General features: G+C 44.5%; 1 protein-coding gene across 7 annotated transcripts in view; it reads left to right on the forward strand.

Moving 5' to 3' along the window:
* Positions 1-18,254, forward strand: part of sipa1l3 (signal-induced proliferation-associated 1 like 3) — a 242,620-nt gene that overhangs the window by 188,406 nt on the left and 35,960 nt on the right. For 6 of the 7 annotated variants that reach the window (XR_013889960.1, XM_080218304.1, XM_080218305.1 and 3 more), the window contains 4 exons: positions 4,848-4,981; positions 7,475-7,593; positions 9,402-9,844; positions 16,166-16,375. Coding sequence is in view for 6 of the 7 variants with exons in the window: in XM_080218304.1 (XP_080074430.1) it covers positions 4,848-4,981; positions 7,475-7,593; positions 9,402-9,844; positions 16,166-16,375 (906 nt within the window). In the remaining variant the exon portion in view is untranslated. The remainder of the gene's footprint in view (positions 1-4,847; positions 4,982-7,474; positions 7,594-9,401; positions 9,845-16,165; positions 16,376-18,254) is intronic. The other variant, XM_080218307.1, reaches the window with a different exon arrangement.

Below are 18,254 nucleotides of genomic sequence, written 5' to 3' on the forward strand. Positions count from 1 at the left end.
TACTTTGACTCTGTTCTTTTATGGATGCGCTTTTAAGTATCAAACAACTGGCTTTAACCCTGCAGTGGCTAGTTGTTTTTTTTTAAAAAGTAGTTTGGATTTTGACAGCAAGTGGCATCCTCGCTCAAATTTGGCAAATCCCTTCATCTATAGGCCCATCAGGGACCCGGGTTCAGTTCCAGCCTCAGTTCACTGTCTGTGTGGAGTTTACACATTCTCACCAGGTTTCCTTCGGATGCTCCAATTTCCTCCCACACGCCAAAGCTGTGCAGGTTAAGTGCGTTCGCTCTGCTAAATTGCCCACTAACGTCAGGGGAATTAACAGGATAAAATACATGAAGTCACGGGGATAAGGTCTGGGTGGGATTGTTGTCGGCGCAGGGTTAATGGGCCGAATGGCCTCCTCCTGCACTGTAGGGACTCTGAGTTCATCTAATTGTGGAGCAGCAGTGTGCAGCTGGAAGGCAGCGTGTGATGGAATGAGCTGTTATACTTTAGGAATCTCAAACTAATCTGCAGGATCTGCTGCCTGGAATATGTCCTGCAACCTGCTAGGAATTGATCCGTGAGTTCAGTGCATGTTGAAGCTGCCCTTGCTTGTTCTTGTTGGTATGATTTGGCCTCTTTGCATCTTGTGTGGTATTTGTGTAGTCTGACTAGCGCGAGCGTGGTGGCACTGCTTTTAATCTGCTCTTTAAGCCACACGAGATCTGCAATGCAAGCTCTGTCCTTCCATAAGGGCTAGGAGGATTCATTTTGTTGTGAGGTTTGAGGCTTTTCTTGTCCCTAACCACTACTATAACCAAATTCATTGATATAGTCTCAGTATGAAAAGTATTCATTTCACCAAAGTCTCACATCCCGTCCCCCCTCCTGCCCTGCCACCTGAGAACAAAAAGGTGATCAAGTCTTGCATAAAATACAATCCTTAAACCTGTATTTTGGGAACGGGCTCTTGAAAGTCAAGTTTCAGTTTTATTCTTCTATCTTTCGTTGAGTAAAAGAAAAGTCTGTGGTCACGTGCCAACCGACTCAAGACCATAAGACACAGGAGCAGAATTAGGCCACTCAGCCCATTGTGTCTGCTCCGCCATTCAATCATGCCTAATATTTTTATCATCCCCGTTCTCCCGCCTTCTCCCCATAACCTCTGAGCAAAGAGTTCCACAGATTCACCACTCTCTGGCTGAAGAAATCCCTCCTCATCTCCGTACAAGAACAGCTTCTTCTTTGCTGCCGATAGACTTTTGAATGGATTTATCTTTAATTAAGTTGATCTTTCTCTACACCCTAGCTATGACTGTAACACTATGTTCTGCACCCTCTCCTTTCCTTCTCTATGTATGGTATGCTCTGTCTGGTGTGCAAGAAACAATACTTTTCACTGTATGCTAATCCATGTGCCAATAATAAATCAAATTAAATCAGCTACCTCATGTCCAGATGGGCTGCGAATTGTTCTTTCAAGTGTTCATAGTACCAGTCCAAAGATGTGCGGGTTAGGTGGATTGGCCATGCGAGATTGACTGTAGTGTCACGGGGGTTGGCAGGGTAAATACATGGGGTTATGGGAGTAGGGCCTGGGTGGGATTGCGGTCGGTGCAGACCCGATGGACTGAATGGCCTCCTTCTGCACTGCAGGGATTCTGTGTTACTACCAAAAAAAGTCATGCCCTTTGTCACACAAGGTAGTGCAGTAAATTTAAAAACACAGCCAGAAAAATGAAATTCTTCCTGTTTGTCTTGTTTGTATAACTCTAACGTAAATTCCAATCTGTATACGTGGGACAAGGAAATGCCTTGGCTGTAAAGGTACGTTGAGCAATAGAAAATTCTGGAAAGCTAGCTATTTGGGTCATTGACCTGATCAGACTGGCTTGTAACTCTGCTTGCCTCTTCACAGATGTTGCTAGACCAGTGGGGCATTTACTAACGCTTACATTTCTATTTCGGATTTGCAGAATCTGTAGTGTTCTGCCTTTGCACAGAATTATAAGATTACTTTCTTGAGTCAGAGGTTTACAGCATGGAAACAGGCCCTTCGGCCCAACCTGTCCATGCTGCCCCTTTTTTAAACCACTAAGCTAGTCCCAATTGCTCGTGTTTGGTCCATATTCCCCCTATACCCATCTTATCCATGTAACTGTCTAAACACTTTTTTAAAAGACATAATTGTACCTGCCTCTTCTACTACCTCTGGCAACTTATTCCAGACACTCACTACTCTGAAAAAAATTGCCTCCTTTTGTATCTCTCCCCTCTCACCTTAAACCTATGCCCTCTAGTTATAGACTTCCCCAACTTTTGGGAAAAGATGTTGACTATCTAGCTTATCTGTGCCTCTCATTATTTTATACACCTCCGTAAGATCACCCCTCAGCCTCCTACGCTCCAGGGAAAAAAGTCCCAGTCCATCTAACCTTTGCATATAACTCAAACCATCAAGTCCCAGTAGCATCCTAGTAAATCTTCTCCACACTCTTTCTAGTTTAATAATATCCTTTCTATAATAGGGTGACCAGAACTGCACACAGTAATACTTTTGCTGTTATTTGTTTGTAGTTACTTATTTGGAACATAAGATTATAAAGCTGTGAAAGTTGGAAAGTTAATTTTTTAAAACTGAAAATTCATGCTGTGAGAGCGATCCTTCATCGATTACTTGATCTTGTACGCAGGGTTTATATTACAAGTGCTGATTTTCCTATTGTGAGGAACCCACAAGGAAAAAGTCGCTTAAAAGCAGAGTCTGGCAACTACAAATCCTTGTGGGACTTGGTGGGTGGTTGGGGAGCAGGTCTGGGGGTGCTGGTGCATATGCCTCAGCTGTTAAATGCTGCAAAGGCACAGCTGGTACATTTTTTTGATTTTCTTTAGATTGGGAACCAGCCCTGCCTGTGTGCACAACTTGCTTTCTTCAGCTCAGGAAACTAGCCATGTGTTCCAGGAAAATAAGAACAGAAAAGGCATGGTGCATAACCATTGGACAGATGACCTTAACAGGAGCACAACTGTGGGGAAGGTGCCCCCAGGAGGGGAGGCGGGAGAAGGTCCCAGACATGGATCAGAAATAGAGCCCAGAAGATAGCCTGAGGTGAAGAACAAGGACAGATTGGAAATAGATCTGGTTGAACGTAGTTGAGAGAGGGGAGCAGAGCAGTTGGCTCCAAGTTAGAGTGGTATTCTGCTGATCACAGAGCCGAACACCTGACAGTAGGCTTGGAAGATGAAGCTGAAGTGTAAGCAGAGACCCAGGAGAAAGGAACATCAGAAGGTGAGGTTGAAACCCTGGAGGGGGATCCTTGTTGGTGGCATCCAAGTGGAAGTATTATCAGGGAGAGAATTCTGAGGTGAGTTCTTCAAAGCATCGATTAGAAGCCCTCATCAGAGAGAGAGATTTTCAGGAAGACCAGTAAGCTCATGGTACAGCGGGGAGGAACCTTTACAACCTTTTCTGTCTCACATATAGCTTATTTTTTCTTGTAATAGACATTTAATATTCTGCCAGAAGGACACAAGCAGACTTCTGTAAATGTGTTCAGTTACTGCTGTCCTCTGTTTCTTAAAAAGAAAACACAGTTAGGATCTATCGACACTTTTCACTGTGTAATCAGACGTGTCCAACTTGTCCTGAATGAATAGGACGGATTGTAATACCTAAAATAAAAGACCAATTTGGTGAAGAAAGAGAAAATTGTTCTATGTTCTAAAACAAAAACCAATCTCTTCACACTGAGCACAGAGTTATTCCTGGGATACTGTGCACTGCTCATGCCAAGTTCATTGAAAGACCTGGAGCCAGGGCATGTAGTTGGTGCATAACCAGAGGAGACTGGGAGGAGAAATTGGGATGGCGGCACTTTTAAAGTGAAAGTTAACTAAACAATAGCCAGAAAAGCAAAATTTTTCCTTTTCTCTGAAACAATCTGCTGATCATACAGGGCTCACCATGTCACAATGCATCACGGGTAGTTTCTTTGCCAACTGTGATCTCTGCTGGCAGTGATGGAGCTTGTCAAGATTGCATTGTTATTAAGGGGAGAAAATCGAGCTATAAAGACTAATTTATTATTGTTACATATATTGAGATACAGTGAAAAGTATTATTTCTTGCGTGCTATACAGACAAAGCATACCGTTCATAGAGAAGGAAAGGAGAGAGTGCAGAATGTAGTGTTACAGTCATGGCTAGGGTGTAGAGAAAGATCAACTTATTGTAAGGTAGGTCCATTCAAAAGTCTGATGGCAGCAGGGAAGAAGCTGTTCTTGAGTTGGTTGGTACGTGACCTCAGACTTTGGTATCTTTTTCCCAATGGAAGAATGTGGAAGAGAGGATGTTCAGGGTGCATAGGGTCCTTGATTATGCTGGCTGCTTTTGAGACAGCGGGAAGTGTTGACAGAGTCAATGGCTGTTACCAATGTTAAACTATTTTAATAGCTCTTGTGCTGGGAGGATTTTAAAGGGTAAAAAAGATCTTGTCGGTTAAACCTTTGAGACTGTGATTAGTTCCAGTTTTGTGGCGGATTAGTGACCTAACTCCTCTTATAGAGCATCCCGCCCTCTCCCCCGACTATTCCCTTTCCCAAAGCATGACCTTTATCCGTAGTCAGTATTTACACAGAGAAGCTGCCAGCTGGTCTTAGTGCCAGATCTTCCTGTTGGGTTTGCCGGACTCTTAAAATGCAGAACAATTTTAGACAGCAGCCTATTCCAAGTAATTGCTGCAACGGTCAGCTGTTTCGAATGATCAGTTTTGTGTCATAGAAAACTTTGAGCATTGAATTTTGCAGCAGCTGTAATTGTGCTCTGAGCTTGTTAACTGGAGCTATGCTTATTTCACTGACAGGTATGGAGGAGGAGGAGGCCAGCGCCCACTTGCCCCGTATGAACATCACAACAGGGATGACGTGATGTCCAGTGGCGATTCTTCATCAGGGGGATTAAACAGCCAGGACAGCACGATAGAACGCAATAAGAATGGTAATGATCTCTCGTTGATGCTGCAAACTTTCTACTTACCTGCTGTTTGGGTGGGCATTTATTTCTTGTCCCCTCCTCCCTTATCGGCACTGATTCATGGCAGGTGCAGTTCACCGACGCTCGCAGCCCTCTGCTGTTTCACTACTGCCAGAAGAATTTCGCCAACACATCGTGGATTCACTGTTGTTATCACGTGGGCTACTTTCAACCCGTTTGCATCAAGTGGATGGCACAGTGGTTCGCACTGCTGCCTCACAGCGCCAGGGACCTGGGTTCGATTCCCGGCTTGAGTCGCTGTCACTAGCTCTTGAGGCTAAAGGGATCAAGGAATATGGGGCGGGAAGCTGAGGTGTTGAATCAAGATATTGAATTTGATGACCAGAACCAATGGTCAAGCAGACTTGCAGGGCCGAATGGCCTACTCCTGCTTCTAGTTTCTATGTTAACGAAAAGAAAAACTCACACTGAGGATGTCCAATACTGGCAGCTCTGTCTATACGGCCATTCCCTAAAGCCACAGGGTGTTGAATAGGGCACTTCAGTTCGAAGGTGCATGTGGGTCAAAGGCCCATATGTGAAAGGGTGTGTGAAATGAGCTAGGCACACTGGGCATTCTTTCAAAGGATGGTCAGGTTGTGGGGGTATGGGTGGGTGGGTCACGGAATCTAGGTGCCATTTTGAAAGGCAGCAATGAGTACATTGGTGAGATACCGTAAGGTAAACTATCCCAGCCTGTCAGCCGCAGCTCTCGATCACAGTGCCGGAATCTTTTCATTAATCCTATTTGAATTAGTAACCATAGAAGTGTTTCAGTCATTTTATTTTGACCTTCCATCCCTGTTCACTCTGCCCCTTGAGAAGTCCACATTGTAGACTAGTTAGCTGTAAGGAAGGGTTTGCTTTGTATTGGATTACAGCTATTCTGCAGGTTTAATTAAACAATATCATCTGACCGGGGCAGCTGTGTTTATACTGGGAATGGTGGCAGAACATTAGAGCCTGCACAAGACCTCTTGTGACTCATGTTATTGGCTGCGGGTAAATCGGATCTTATCCATTTTTGTAAGAAGATGGTTTGCCCCTTTAAGACAAAAACCACGGGTTCTTTTTTTTAAAATGAATTCCTCTTTATGGAGCTGTGTGTGGCCCATGTGTTGTGTCTGGGGAAGGCTGCTTATGCTGTTGGAGTTGGTGAAACGTTCTCAACACTGTCTCCAGCTGCAAGCTTCCAAATCACCTTAACTCCTTCATTGTCAGTCCTAATCATACTTGTTGGTCTGCTAGATTACAGCTGCTTTTTTTTTTGCTTCAGGTTAAAACCTCTCTTCCACGGCAGTAAATCACTGAGGCCTAATGCCATGCTGGTGCTGGCAATTCCTCAGTGCCATCATCAGTTTTGGGGGTGCCAGACTGAGTGGCAGCTGCTCCAACTGGGAGGACTGCACAGACCTACCACACGACAGTATTGATATGGGCAATCTCAGTCTGAGAGGTGGAAAGGATGCCAGTGGTATCCCCAAGGATTAGAGAAAGGAAAGCGTCTGTGTGACTGCGTGCATGTTAGTTTAAAGCCAAGTTCATTCCACTGGTCCTCATAATGTAACGTAAAGCCTCCGTCTTCTTGGCAAATATGCCTAATATCTGCTCCAAGGTCAACTTTCCTGTGATCAATGCCCCAAACCAAGAAGCTCCCCCCCCCCCCCGCCCCATCCCAGCAGAGAATGGGGAGATCAATCCCTTGCCTCCAGCCTGGGCCCACCCAACTTCCAGGATCCCTTGCAGGGCCCTTTGCAGCCCCCCCCCACCCCATTAGGGGCCCAAGGTGTCAGTGCCAGGGTGCCAATTCTCTAGAAATTGCTTGATGAAAGACGTGTTCAGCTAAAGCATTACGATCCCCAACAAGTGTTCAGCATTATGATCCCCCGACTGGTCTTCCATGGTTAAATCACAGCTGATAAAGACAACAGCTGTGTGGCTATAACTTAGCGCAGAAGTAGAGAAGTTCTTACTCCTGACTAATAAATATTTTTGTTAGTCACGAGTAAGGCTTACGTTAACACTGCAACAAAGTTACTGTGAAATTCCCCTCGTCCCCACACTCGGGCGCCTGTTCGGATAAACGTACCTAACCAGCACGTCTTTAAGACTGTGTGGGAGGAAACCCACCCAGAGACTGTGCAGACTCAACACAGACAGTGACCCAAGCCTGGAATTAAACCTGGCTCCCTGGCGCTGTGAGGCAGCAGCGCTAAACGCTGTGCCACCCCATGTAAGTTCGCACTCGGAGCAGAGAAAAGATGTAATTGGCCAAAAAGCATGGATAGATTCACCACTCTGTGTCCTATTCTTAGTTACACTCTGTTAATGATTCATGTTCAGTTTGTAAGGGCTCGAGGAGTTATTGCAACCTTCTGCTGCTGATCTGCCGTCTTTGCCAGCTATTTATGTTAATGAGGTGTAACTGTAATTAAAGGTTTGACTCTTCAATTTCAGAGCTTCTGTGGCATGTACCAACTGCGTCCAAAGTTTACTCAGCCTCTGCAAACAGCATCAACAAACGTCTCCCTAGACAAGAGTTAGCAGGCAAGGATTCCCCCAACAGGCATTCCAAAGTAAGCTTCGTTATTTCTAAATACTCGTATGTTGTTGAGCTACTCTGTATCTGAAAGTTTGTAAGAGAGAGGTTCTCTTTGATGTGATCCGATTAACAGAGGGGATGGCTATTTTACAAGATCAAGGTGTCAGCATAGCTTGATTAGTAGCATGCTTGCCTCAATCGGAGATTGTGGGGCCAGGTGTCATTCCAGACACTCTGGCACAAGACTAGGCTGACATTCTACATAAGAACATAAGAAATAGGAGCAGGAGTAGGCCATCTAGCCCTTCGAGCCTGCCCCGCCATTCAACAAGACCATGGCTGATCTGAAGTGGATCAGTTCCACTTTCCCGCTTTCTCCCCATAACCCTTAATTCCCTTGTCTATCAGAAACCTATCTACCCGTGACTTAAATATATTCAGCGAGGTAGTCTCCATCACTTCAATAGGCAGAGATTTCCAGAGACTCACCACCCTTTGAGTGAAGAAGTTCCTCCTCAACTCTGATCTAAACTGCCCCCCCCCCCCCTCATTTTGAGGCTGTGCCCTCTATACAGCACAGAGGGTGTAATACAAGATGGCTGTTGTCGGACCTGCCGTCTTTCAGATGAGATGTTAAACCCCTGCCTACCCTCTTGGATGTACAGGTTCCCTCATTATTCCAGAGAAGAAAAAGGCGAGTTATCCATGATATCCCGGCCATTATTTCACCCTTAAGTAGCATCGTAAAAACAGATTACCAGGCCCTGATCACATCTGTGGGATAATTAGCTGCCACAGTTCCAAACCTTTGAAGTACTTCGTTGGAGGGGATTTTCCAGGCCTGCGAGCTCCTTGTGAGAATCGCAGTAGCTCAGGGAATCAGATGTCGGGTAAAAACATGATGCTTTAGGCCTGCCTTGCCATTCACAATTGAGTTCTCATCTAGTCAAATTGGCCAGTTAACATGTAATCAGTGGGCTTGAAGCTGGTACAAATACTTCCTGCTTTCATCCACCTCCCCAGGAGGATCTGGGTGGTTTTGATACAGGTCCTCACTTTGATTTGATTTATTATTGTCACGTGTATTAACATGCAGTTCTTGCACGCTATACCGACAAAGCATACCATTCATAGAGAAGGAAAGGAGAGTGCAGAATGTAGTGTTACAGTCATAGCTAGGGTGCAGAGAAAGATCAACTTAATGCGAGGTAGGCCCTGTCAAGAGTCTGACAGCAGCAGGTAAGAAGCTGTTCTTGAGTCGGTTGGTACGTGACCTCAGACTTTTGTATCTTTTTCCCGACAGAAGGAGGTGGAAGAGAGAATGTCAGGGTGTGTGGGGTCCTTAATTATGCTGGCTGCTTTTTCCAAGGCAGTGGGAAGTGTAGACAGAGTCAGTGGACGAGAGGCTGGTTTGCGCGATGGATTGGGCTACGTTTGTGACCTTTTGTAGTTCCTTGAGGTCTTGGGCAGAGCAGGAGCCCATACCAAGCTGTGATACAACCAGAAAGAATGCTTTCTGTGGTGCATCTGTAAAAGTTGATGAGAGTCATAGCGGACATGCCAAATTTCCTTAGTCTTTTGAGAAAGTAGAGGCATTGGTGAGCTTCCTTAGCTATAGTGTTGGTGTGGGAGGGACCAGGACAGGTTGTTGGTGATCTGGGCATCTAAAAACTTGAAGCCCTTGACCATTTCTGCTTTGTTCTTGTTGATGTCGACAGAGGTGTGTTCTCCACCACACTTCCTGAAGCCGATGACAATCTCCTTCGTTTTGTTGATGTTGACAATGAAAGGGAGCTGCACCCTGCAATTGTGTTACTAATTCTTTTGTCTGTTTGCTAACAGGGTGATGCCCATTACTCGAGCCAGTCGAGTAGTAACACCCTATCCAGCAACGCTTCCAGCAGCCACAGTGATGAAAGATGGTTTGACAACATGGAGCATATGGAGGTTGACCTAGAGGCCTCGGTGAAAGGAGCCTCCAGTGACAGTGGCATTGACACCACCCTCCACGCGTCGAGCCCCTTTGCCTCAGGCACAGCAGCAGCTAAAGCGGCCAGACCAGCCACCCGGCGAGATAAACCCCAGAAACCTATGCAGACCTCGACCACCTACTGTGGACTGCAGGACCACAGCAACCGGCCATTAGACCGGATTCCACCTTACCTAGAACGGAGGAGGGACTCATCGCCAACACTTGGCACCAATAGTCAAGGCAAAGGGTACAGAGTGAAGATGAGTGCTTCCTCTAATAGCGCCAGCTTCAGCAATGAGAACATGCATCCAAGGTAAACTCACTCTACTGTTTCACCCAGTCTTTCTGAGAAATAAAAGGTGTAAAATGCTAGAAAGTGGGTGAAAGCACTGCCTGCTGAAGTTTCAGGGATCAGATCCCTGTCAAGTGGGTTTGTTACTCTGTCAGTCGGGGAGGGATGGTGAGGGTCATACTTGACTCCGGTTTGCAAAGAAGATGATTAACAGCCCAATTCTGACCATTTTATGTGGTTGTCGAGCAAAGGTAAGATCAGACTTGCTTGTGATGCTTTCCTCGGTCAAATGGCCTGTGTTTGCCCACTGTCTACAGAGTGTGGCAGCTCGCATGATCAGTTGGTGAGGAACTTTCAATAAATGTTTTGACTTTGGCTGTGTATAAGGAGATCTTGGGTGCTCTTTGATCGAAGACATCGCCCTGTGGAAGGCACGGCCGTGGACTCTGACCTTCTTCTGATCCACAGGTGTGTCCTGATAAACAGTCAGCTGAGAGCAAAGGCTAGATTCCAGCTCTCGATTTGTAGTTGTTCAAGTTTGTCTTCTGTTTTTTTAAGAAGGCACAATGATGTACCCTGCTGAGGTTGCTACACACTCTGGTGTAGCACTGACCTGGGATATATTTTCCCTGAACATGTTTGCATTCTGGCAACCAAGCGCCCAGGCGGCTGCATGTCTGTAAAAGCTCAAGAGTTGATAGCAGGCGTGTTACTATCTTGTGATCTGACGGAAAGAAAATCATATAATTGCAAAGAGAGCCTGGTGCATGTTCAGTGGAGTATACTCTACAAGTATCACCGCAACTTAACCAAGAACTGAGACCATTTAAATTATTAAACTTTTTGAATCATGGTGTCAGATTATAGCCCTATTATTCACCATCACTGTCTGTGTGATAAAACACACGCTGCTTGAGTTTTATATCAGTTGTTCCCTCCCAAAAAGGCATGTTAGCAGTACTTCCCTTTGTGATCACAAGCTATTATCTGGATGACAAATATATATGGAAACATAGAAAGTAGAAGCAGGAGGAGGCCATTCAGCCATTCGAGCCTGCTGCACCACTCATTTTGATCATGGCTGATCATTAAATTCAATATCCTGATCCCCCTCACCCCTCCCACCCCACCCCATATCCCTTGATCCTTTTAGCCCCAAGAGCTATATCTAATTTCTTCTTGAAATCACACAACGTTTTGGCCTCAACTACTTTCTGTGGGAGTGAATTCCACACATTCACCACCCTCTGGGCGAAGAAATTTCTCCTCACCTCAGTCCTAAAAGGTTTACCCCTTATCCTGAAACTATGACCCCTAGTTCTGGATTCCCCTCACCCTTCAGCCCATTTGTTTTTTAATCCAGTTTTCCTCCTTTTGCAATATTCAGCTGTTTTGGGGAACTCATTCTTTACATAACCAAGGATGCCAACTTCGGTGGTGGGTCAGAAAGCACGCACAACTGGGAAAACATCTCTCCCTGAGAAATGGTTTTGTTGCTGCTCGATTGCGTTGTCTTGGCGACTGTGTAACTGGGAGTAGTCCCCTCTTTGTACATTCAGAAGATGAGTGTTATTGTTTTCCCAGTTATCGTGGAGTTGTTCAACAGCCCAGCGATAAACATGGAGCAGTACTGTGGGGATTCTGTGTTGTCCACCATGATCGTCAGATGGTGGCTGTGCTTTTAATGAAATCATTTTGTGTGACTTGCATCCCAATGGGTAGAGTTCTCAATAAAGTCAACAGATTGTAGTTTCAAATCCCACTGCAGTGACTCCACACTGAATCCAGGCTGGCACTCCAACCGCAGTACTTTATCTTGAGGCCCCATCTACACATACAGCTGGACATAAGCTCTCTCAGCACCTTTTCAGAGAAGGGTAGGGAAGTTCTCCCTGGGTACTGGCTAACATTTAATCCATGAACCAATGTCATGGAGAACAGATTATTTTACCATGATAGGTGTTGCCATTTGTGTGGGATTGCTGTGCACAAATTGCCTGTTGTCTTTCAAACACTGCAGCAGTCATTGTGCTAAAATGTACTTAATTGTCCTGAGGTTGTCAGAGGTGCTGTAGAAATGCAAGTTCTCTCATTTTCCTTTTTCTCCTTCTGCTTCAGTTTTTTAAAAATAAACAGCATTTTAATTTTTTTAGTATGTGAAAAGTGACTAAAATTCCATTATGTAGCTAATCGCCCATCCGGAATTCCTACAGCGCAGGAGGAGGCTATTAGGCCCATCCAAGCCATATCCTCGTAACCCTATGTATTTACTCTGCTAGTTCCACCCGACACAGGGCAATTTAGTACGGCCGATCCATCTAACCTGCACATCTTCAGTGTGTGGGAGGAACCCAGAGTGCCCAGAGGAAACCCATGCAGACATGGGGAGAATGTGCAGACTCTGCAGAGCCTCCCAAGGCTGGAATCAATCCATGTTTCTGGTGCTGAGGGGAAACAGTGTTAACCATTCTGCCACCATAGAATCATAGAAACCCTACAGTGCAGAAAGAGGCCATTTGGCCCATCAAGTCTCACTGACCACAATCCTACCCAGGTCTTACCCCTATATCTCTACATATTTACCTGCTAATCCCTGTGCGTCTCAGGACACTTTTACAGGGCAATCACAGGGCAATTTTAGCATGGCCAATCAACCTAACCCACACATCTTTAAACTGTGGGAGGAAACCCATGCAGACACAAGGATAATGTGCAAACTCCACACAGACAGTGACCCGAGCCGGCAATCAAACCCAGGTCCCTGGTGCTGTGAGGCAGCAGTGCCTACACACTGTGTCACTGTGCCGCCCATCCTGGGCGAAGGAGACTCGCTTTGTTGACATAGTGAGGAAATGAGCCTTTGTATGTTATTTATTATACTATGTACGAAATGTGGCAGGTGTCCTGCTTCCAGACTGTGATGCATTGAAGAGGAATCCTTGATGTGAAGTCTGGCTTGTCTGTCATCACTGCCCATTCAAGGGAGCCAGCAACATTAGAATAAATCCCTCCAAATAGGACTGATTTGGATTAGTGTGGGAATTTCCGGATAAACCGCAGATAAAGGATTTTGAGCAAAGACCGATGTTTGCTGGGAGAGGATCATATTTAAGTTAATATGCTTCAATATTGAACTGGTACGTTTCTAATGAAATGCTCTTAAATCTGCTCCAACAGAAAGATTCCCACTATTGCCATCAATACTTAACCCACAGCTAGATGCCTCATGCGCACCCGCTGTTCTGTTTAATCTATATATTTCTTTATATGATGCTGAAATCGCTGCTAAGTGGGTAATTGTCAGCCATTGCTGGGGCTACAGTTTAGCAAATGTGAATCGTGCTGTGTCTACCCTGCAATGACCAGTGCCCTTGTAGATCTTCTGTTTAATCTTTGTGTAGATCGCACTTGTCCATTGTTGGTTGTCTCAGTTCTCTGGCGCTTATAATCACTGAAACTTTATACAGCTGGTAAATATCTAACCATCTTGGCTCTGCATCTGTACAAAATCCACTTCTATCACTAGTATGCATTCATCAGCTCCTGATTTCAACCCACTTAGTTTCATGAGGTAATATTGTAGAAGAGAGAATGGCAAATACCATTATTTTTGTCCAGGATTGTGTGATCTGCATTGTGTCAATATTATCTTCCATTAAAATGTACAAGCAAATGTGAGACCCTCATGAGGGAGCTCATACAAAATGAAATCAGACGTTCCTAAACAGAGTTTGCTATAATTTGTAACCATTGTAAGCACAGGAATGATTCAGTGCAATGGATGAATGCTTAATGTGTTTCTATGGTGGTTCTTTGTCCACTATTTTCAAGGCATTAACCCATTTGAAGAAAACCGGTTAATACTCGATACAATAACAGACAAAGGAATGTTTTGCGAACTTGTTGAGCTTTTGTCTGCTAATAATGTCAGTCATGTTTTGGCAGCTCTATGCCAAAATGCCCTAGTAATGGGATTCTACAACAAGTGATACTGCACACCCATTCAGTGGAGTGTAAACCTATCCATTTTGGAAAAAAATGTGATAAAGAATAGGTTTACCTCGGGGTTAAACTGAACTGATAGTAAGTACTTCTGCTCAAGTCCTTGAGTAATGGTGAGTAACTAAACAACGTTGCTCAGAAATAAATGAACAAAAGTTGCTGTAAAACACTCAAAGCTCAGTCCCAAAGATAATGGCCGGAGTTTCCCCATCCCACCTGCCGTAGGAATCGTAGTGGGCAGGGCACGGACCTTGCAAAGGTCCATTGACCTCTGGTAGGGTCTTCTGACCTTGGAGTGACAGTGGCTGGAAAATCCCTTAATTTTTCAGCCGTTTGAGTCTCACCTGATGAAGGAGCAGTGCTCGGAAAGCTTCTGATTGCAAATAAACCTGTTGGACTTTAACTTGGTGTCGTGAGACTTCTTACTGTGCCCACCCCAGTCCAACGCCGGCATCTCCACCTCTGAATCTTGGTATTGTCTTTGCACCAAAGCACCCTGTTCCTGAAGAGAGCTTGTGCTGGGTGGTCTTAGCTCAACTTAAGTCTAGTCCAGGTTAGTGGGATGGTCACTTCTTTTCTCTTAAAGGTATTAAAGGGCTCTTGCTTTGTATAGTGTCTCGATCTTTGCCCAGGCAGTCAATTCATCCGCTGCCTGAATTTGTGGTGTATCATTGTGTTCTAATTCCATTTTTATTTCATATATTTTGCACCTGATGCCATTCCTGCCAGAATGTGATGTGTTTTCATTGAGGAAAGAAAGCAATTTCAAAATTGGTCTTAAATTCATGTACTGTTTTAGGGTCACAAAAATGCTTTGTGTGCAATGAATTATTTTAAGCGTGTTGTCTGTCTGTTAACCATGTTAAGAAGTCTTGCAACATCAGGTTAGAGTCCAACAGGTTTATTTGGTAGCACAAGCCACAAGCTTTCTGAGCGCTGCCCCTTCATCCTTTGAGTGGGAGTTCTGTTCAGAGACAGGCCATATAAAGACACAAACTCAATTTAATCTAATTGTAAATTGAGTTTGTGTCTTTATATGCCCTGTTTGTGAACAGAACTCCCACTCAAAGGATGAAGGGGTAGCGCTTCGAAAGCTTGTGGCTTGTGCTACCAAATAAACCTGTTGTACTTTAGCCTGGTATTGTGAGACTTCCTACTGTGTTTATTCCAATCTAACGCTGGCATCTCCACATGTTAAGCGTATGACAGAATAGCTAAAGTAGCAATGAGATGAATGCATGATGCATCTTTCAGGGTTGATCAGGGAACCTTTAACATCTGCCAGAACAGATGGGAAATGTTCTCAGTTTAATATCAGCCAAAGGGGCAGTGCCAGTGACAATGCTGCACTCCCAAGTAGTACAGAAGCCAGCTGGGGAGTTGGTTGCATTGTAATATTGTCATTGGATTAAATAATCCAGAGGCCTGGACTAAAGCTCTGGGGGAAATGGGTTCAATTCCCACCATGGCAGCTGGTGGAATTTAAATTCAATGAATGAATCTGGAGCATAAAGCTAGTCACAGTAATGGTGCAATGAAACTATCGGCATTTTTTATAAAAACTTAACTGCGCCTCAGGAAAGGAATTCTGCCAGCCTTATCTGCTCTGACCTATGTGTGACTCCAGATCCACTATAATGTAGTTTGACTCTTAATTGCCCTCTGCAATGGCCTAACAAACCATGTAATTCGAAGGCAATTAGGGATAGGCAACAAATGCTGGCCTCACCAGCGACGCTCACGTCCCACGAAAGAATAAACAAAAAGACAATTGGTGCTGTTTATGCCTTCAGACTTGGAGTATGGTTTTAAATGTGCACCTTTCTGAATCGGGCATGTCTGCTCCAAACTAAGCAAGGCCAAGAACAGACAAAAGCAAATTACTGCGGATGCTGGAATCTGAAACCAAAAGAGAAAACGCTGGAAAATCTCAGCAGGTCTGGCAGCGTCCATAAGGAGAGAAAAGAGCTGACATTTCGAGTCCAGGCCACACGCTTTGACAAAGGGTCGTCTGGACTCGAAACATCAGCTCTTTTCTCTTCTGGCAAATACTGCCAAATGTGTTAAGGTTAATAATAGAGATGGGCTGCAAATTAAAGGAGCTTGGTCAGTCTGAACCCAGGTGTCGGGGGGTGGCGGTGAGGAAGGGAGGCACAGTGGCAAATAGTGTCCATAATGTGTCCATGTACTTTGATAAGCTAGTTCCAAGCATTCCTCAATAAGCCAAAAACCTCGGGACAGAAGATGCAATTTCTGGAAATTACATTGAATAATGTGATCTTTTTAAAGAACTTGTTCACACATTTTTATTTATTTATTTTTTAATTTTGTTTTTTCCAGCATTCTTAATTGCAGACCGGGACAGGCCCCTCACATGTACCGGACCCCACCTCCAGAAGTATCTAAACCACCGACATCATACACTCAACTCTCGGCCTCTGCCCCCAAATCTTTCTACTCCTATCAGAGTGTGAAGAATATGTGCCCAACTGGGTGGAAAAAACCAGCCAATACCCCGAGCCGGCCATCTGGATCCACAGAAACAAAAACGTAGGAATCTTGTCATGAGCAGATTGAAGCTCAATCTTTTGAAAATGAGTACAGCTCAGGGCTTCTTTGATTCTGTATTTCACACTTGTCACAGATTGTACAATGCAGCAACAGTCCTTTCAGCCCATCTGGTACATGCTGGTGTTTATGCTCCGCACAAGCCTCCTTCCTCCTCTCTCCATCTCAACCCATCTCAGCCTATCAGCATATCCTTCTATCGCTTTCTATCAGTGTATCCTTCTATTTATTTCCTTCCACCTACTGGGTATTTGTCTAGCTTTCATTCGCCTCAACGATGGTGGCACATTCCACACTCTTTTTTCAGTAAAAGATTTATCCCAGATTCTTTAAGATGAAGGCAAAACATTACAGATGCTAGAATCAGAAACAAAAACTGAATGGGTGGCACATTGGTTTAGCACTGCTTAAACCAGGGACCTGGACCTGGGTTCGATTCCCAGCTTGGATCACTGTCTCTGTGGAGTCTGCATGTTCTCCCTGTGTCTGCTTGGGTTTCTTCAGGGTGCTCCAGTTTCCTCCCATAGCCCAAGAAATGTGCTGGTTAGATGGATTGGCCATGCTGGATTCTCTGTGTACCCGAACAGGCACCGGACTGTGGCGACTAGAGGATTTTCACCGTTTGTTTATTATTTATTAGTCACAAGTAGGCTAACATTAACACTAATGACATTACTGTGAAAGTCCCCTAGTGACTTCATTGCAATGTTAATGTAAGCCTACTTATGGCACAAATAAATAAAGAATAAAATGCTGGTAAATCTCAACAGCTCAGGCTGCATCAGTAGAGAGAGAAAAGGATCATCCTGACTCGAAACATTGGCTCTCTTCTCTCTCCACAAATGCTGTCAGATCTGCTGAGATTTTTGTGGAATTTGCTGTTTTTATCCCAGATTCTTCTCTGGATTTATTAGTGACTTTTTTTTTGGGCCTCTTCCAACCCTAAAGTGAAAAGCTGATGTTTCAGCACACGGTGCACTGGTTAGCCATGAATTTTCTGGGAATTCTTTGGCAGTTCAGCACCTCATCAGAGTAACCCAATCATATAGAACAAAAGAATAATGCTCCTGTCTCGAGCAGGGCACAGAACAAATATCAAGTGCACTGCGGGAGCTGAACTTAGCCTCTTAAGTTGCAGTTGTTGAAAAATAATCTTTAATTAGTGTTCTAAATGCAGTTCTTAATTTTAAAAAACTCCTATCAAATTTCTATTGACACAATCAAAATTTTGGCCTGTCCCTTTTAAGATGATGAGCTCACAGTAAACATGCAGTGCCATTTTCCTGGGGTTTTTTTGTTCTGTATACATAATATATATCACACTGATATATATACCGCCCTGAACCATCGCAGCAGTTAACAAGGCAGATTTGAAAGTGGGGCTTAAAACTCCTCTTGAAACTGGTCTCTTGAAAGTTCAACCTAAAACAACAGTAGGGTCCAGCCTTAGTACTTAAAATGCTAATGAACAAACGTTGACAGATTCTTTTCCAAACCTCCCATCTGCTCCCATCTTCTTTCATTGCTAAAAATGCCTCCAAGGAACTTGCCAAGGCTCCTTGGGCACCATCTTGTGTAATAAGTCTGCAGAAACAGATGTCCCTTTACCTAAATCCCTTTATTTACTAATCTAACAGCAGTACACAGAATGCTAGCAATCACCTCCAGGGGTGTCAGAGGAACTGACGCTCATGGTTAAGTACAAGGCAATGACTCCCTGATTGACCCATCCATTGGATCCTTCATCAGGGAGTTCATATTCCAATAGGTCAACCTCAATGGCCTGATTGAAGACAATGCACCCAGCAAACCCACGGCTGCTACATTGGGAAAGACAAGGGAGATGATATCTGGAAATGCC

The sequence above is a fragment of the Carcharhinus amblyrhynchos genome, unplaced genomic scaffold (genome assembly GCF_965287045.1).
Source record: "Carcharhinus amblyrhynchos unplaced genomic scaffold, sCarAmb.v2.hapA scaffold_37, whole genome shotgun sequence".
NCBI classification, from domain to species: domain Eukaryota; kingdom Metazoa; phylum Chordata; class Chondrichthyes; order Carcharhiniformes; family Carcharhinidae; genus Carcharhinus; species Carcharhinus amblyrhynchos.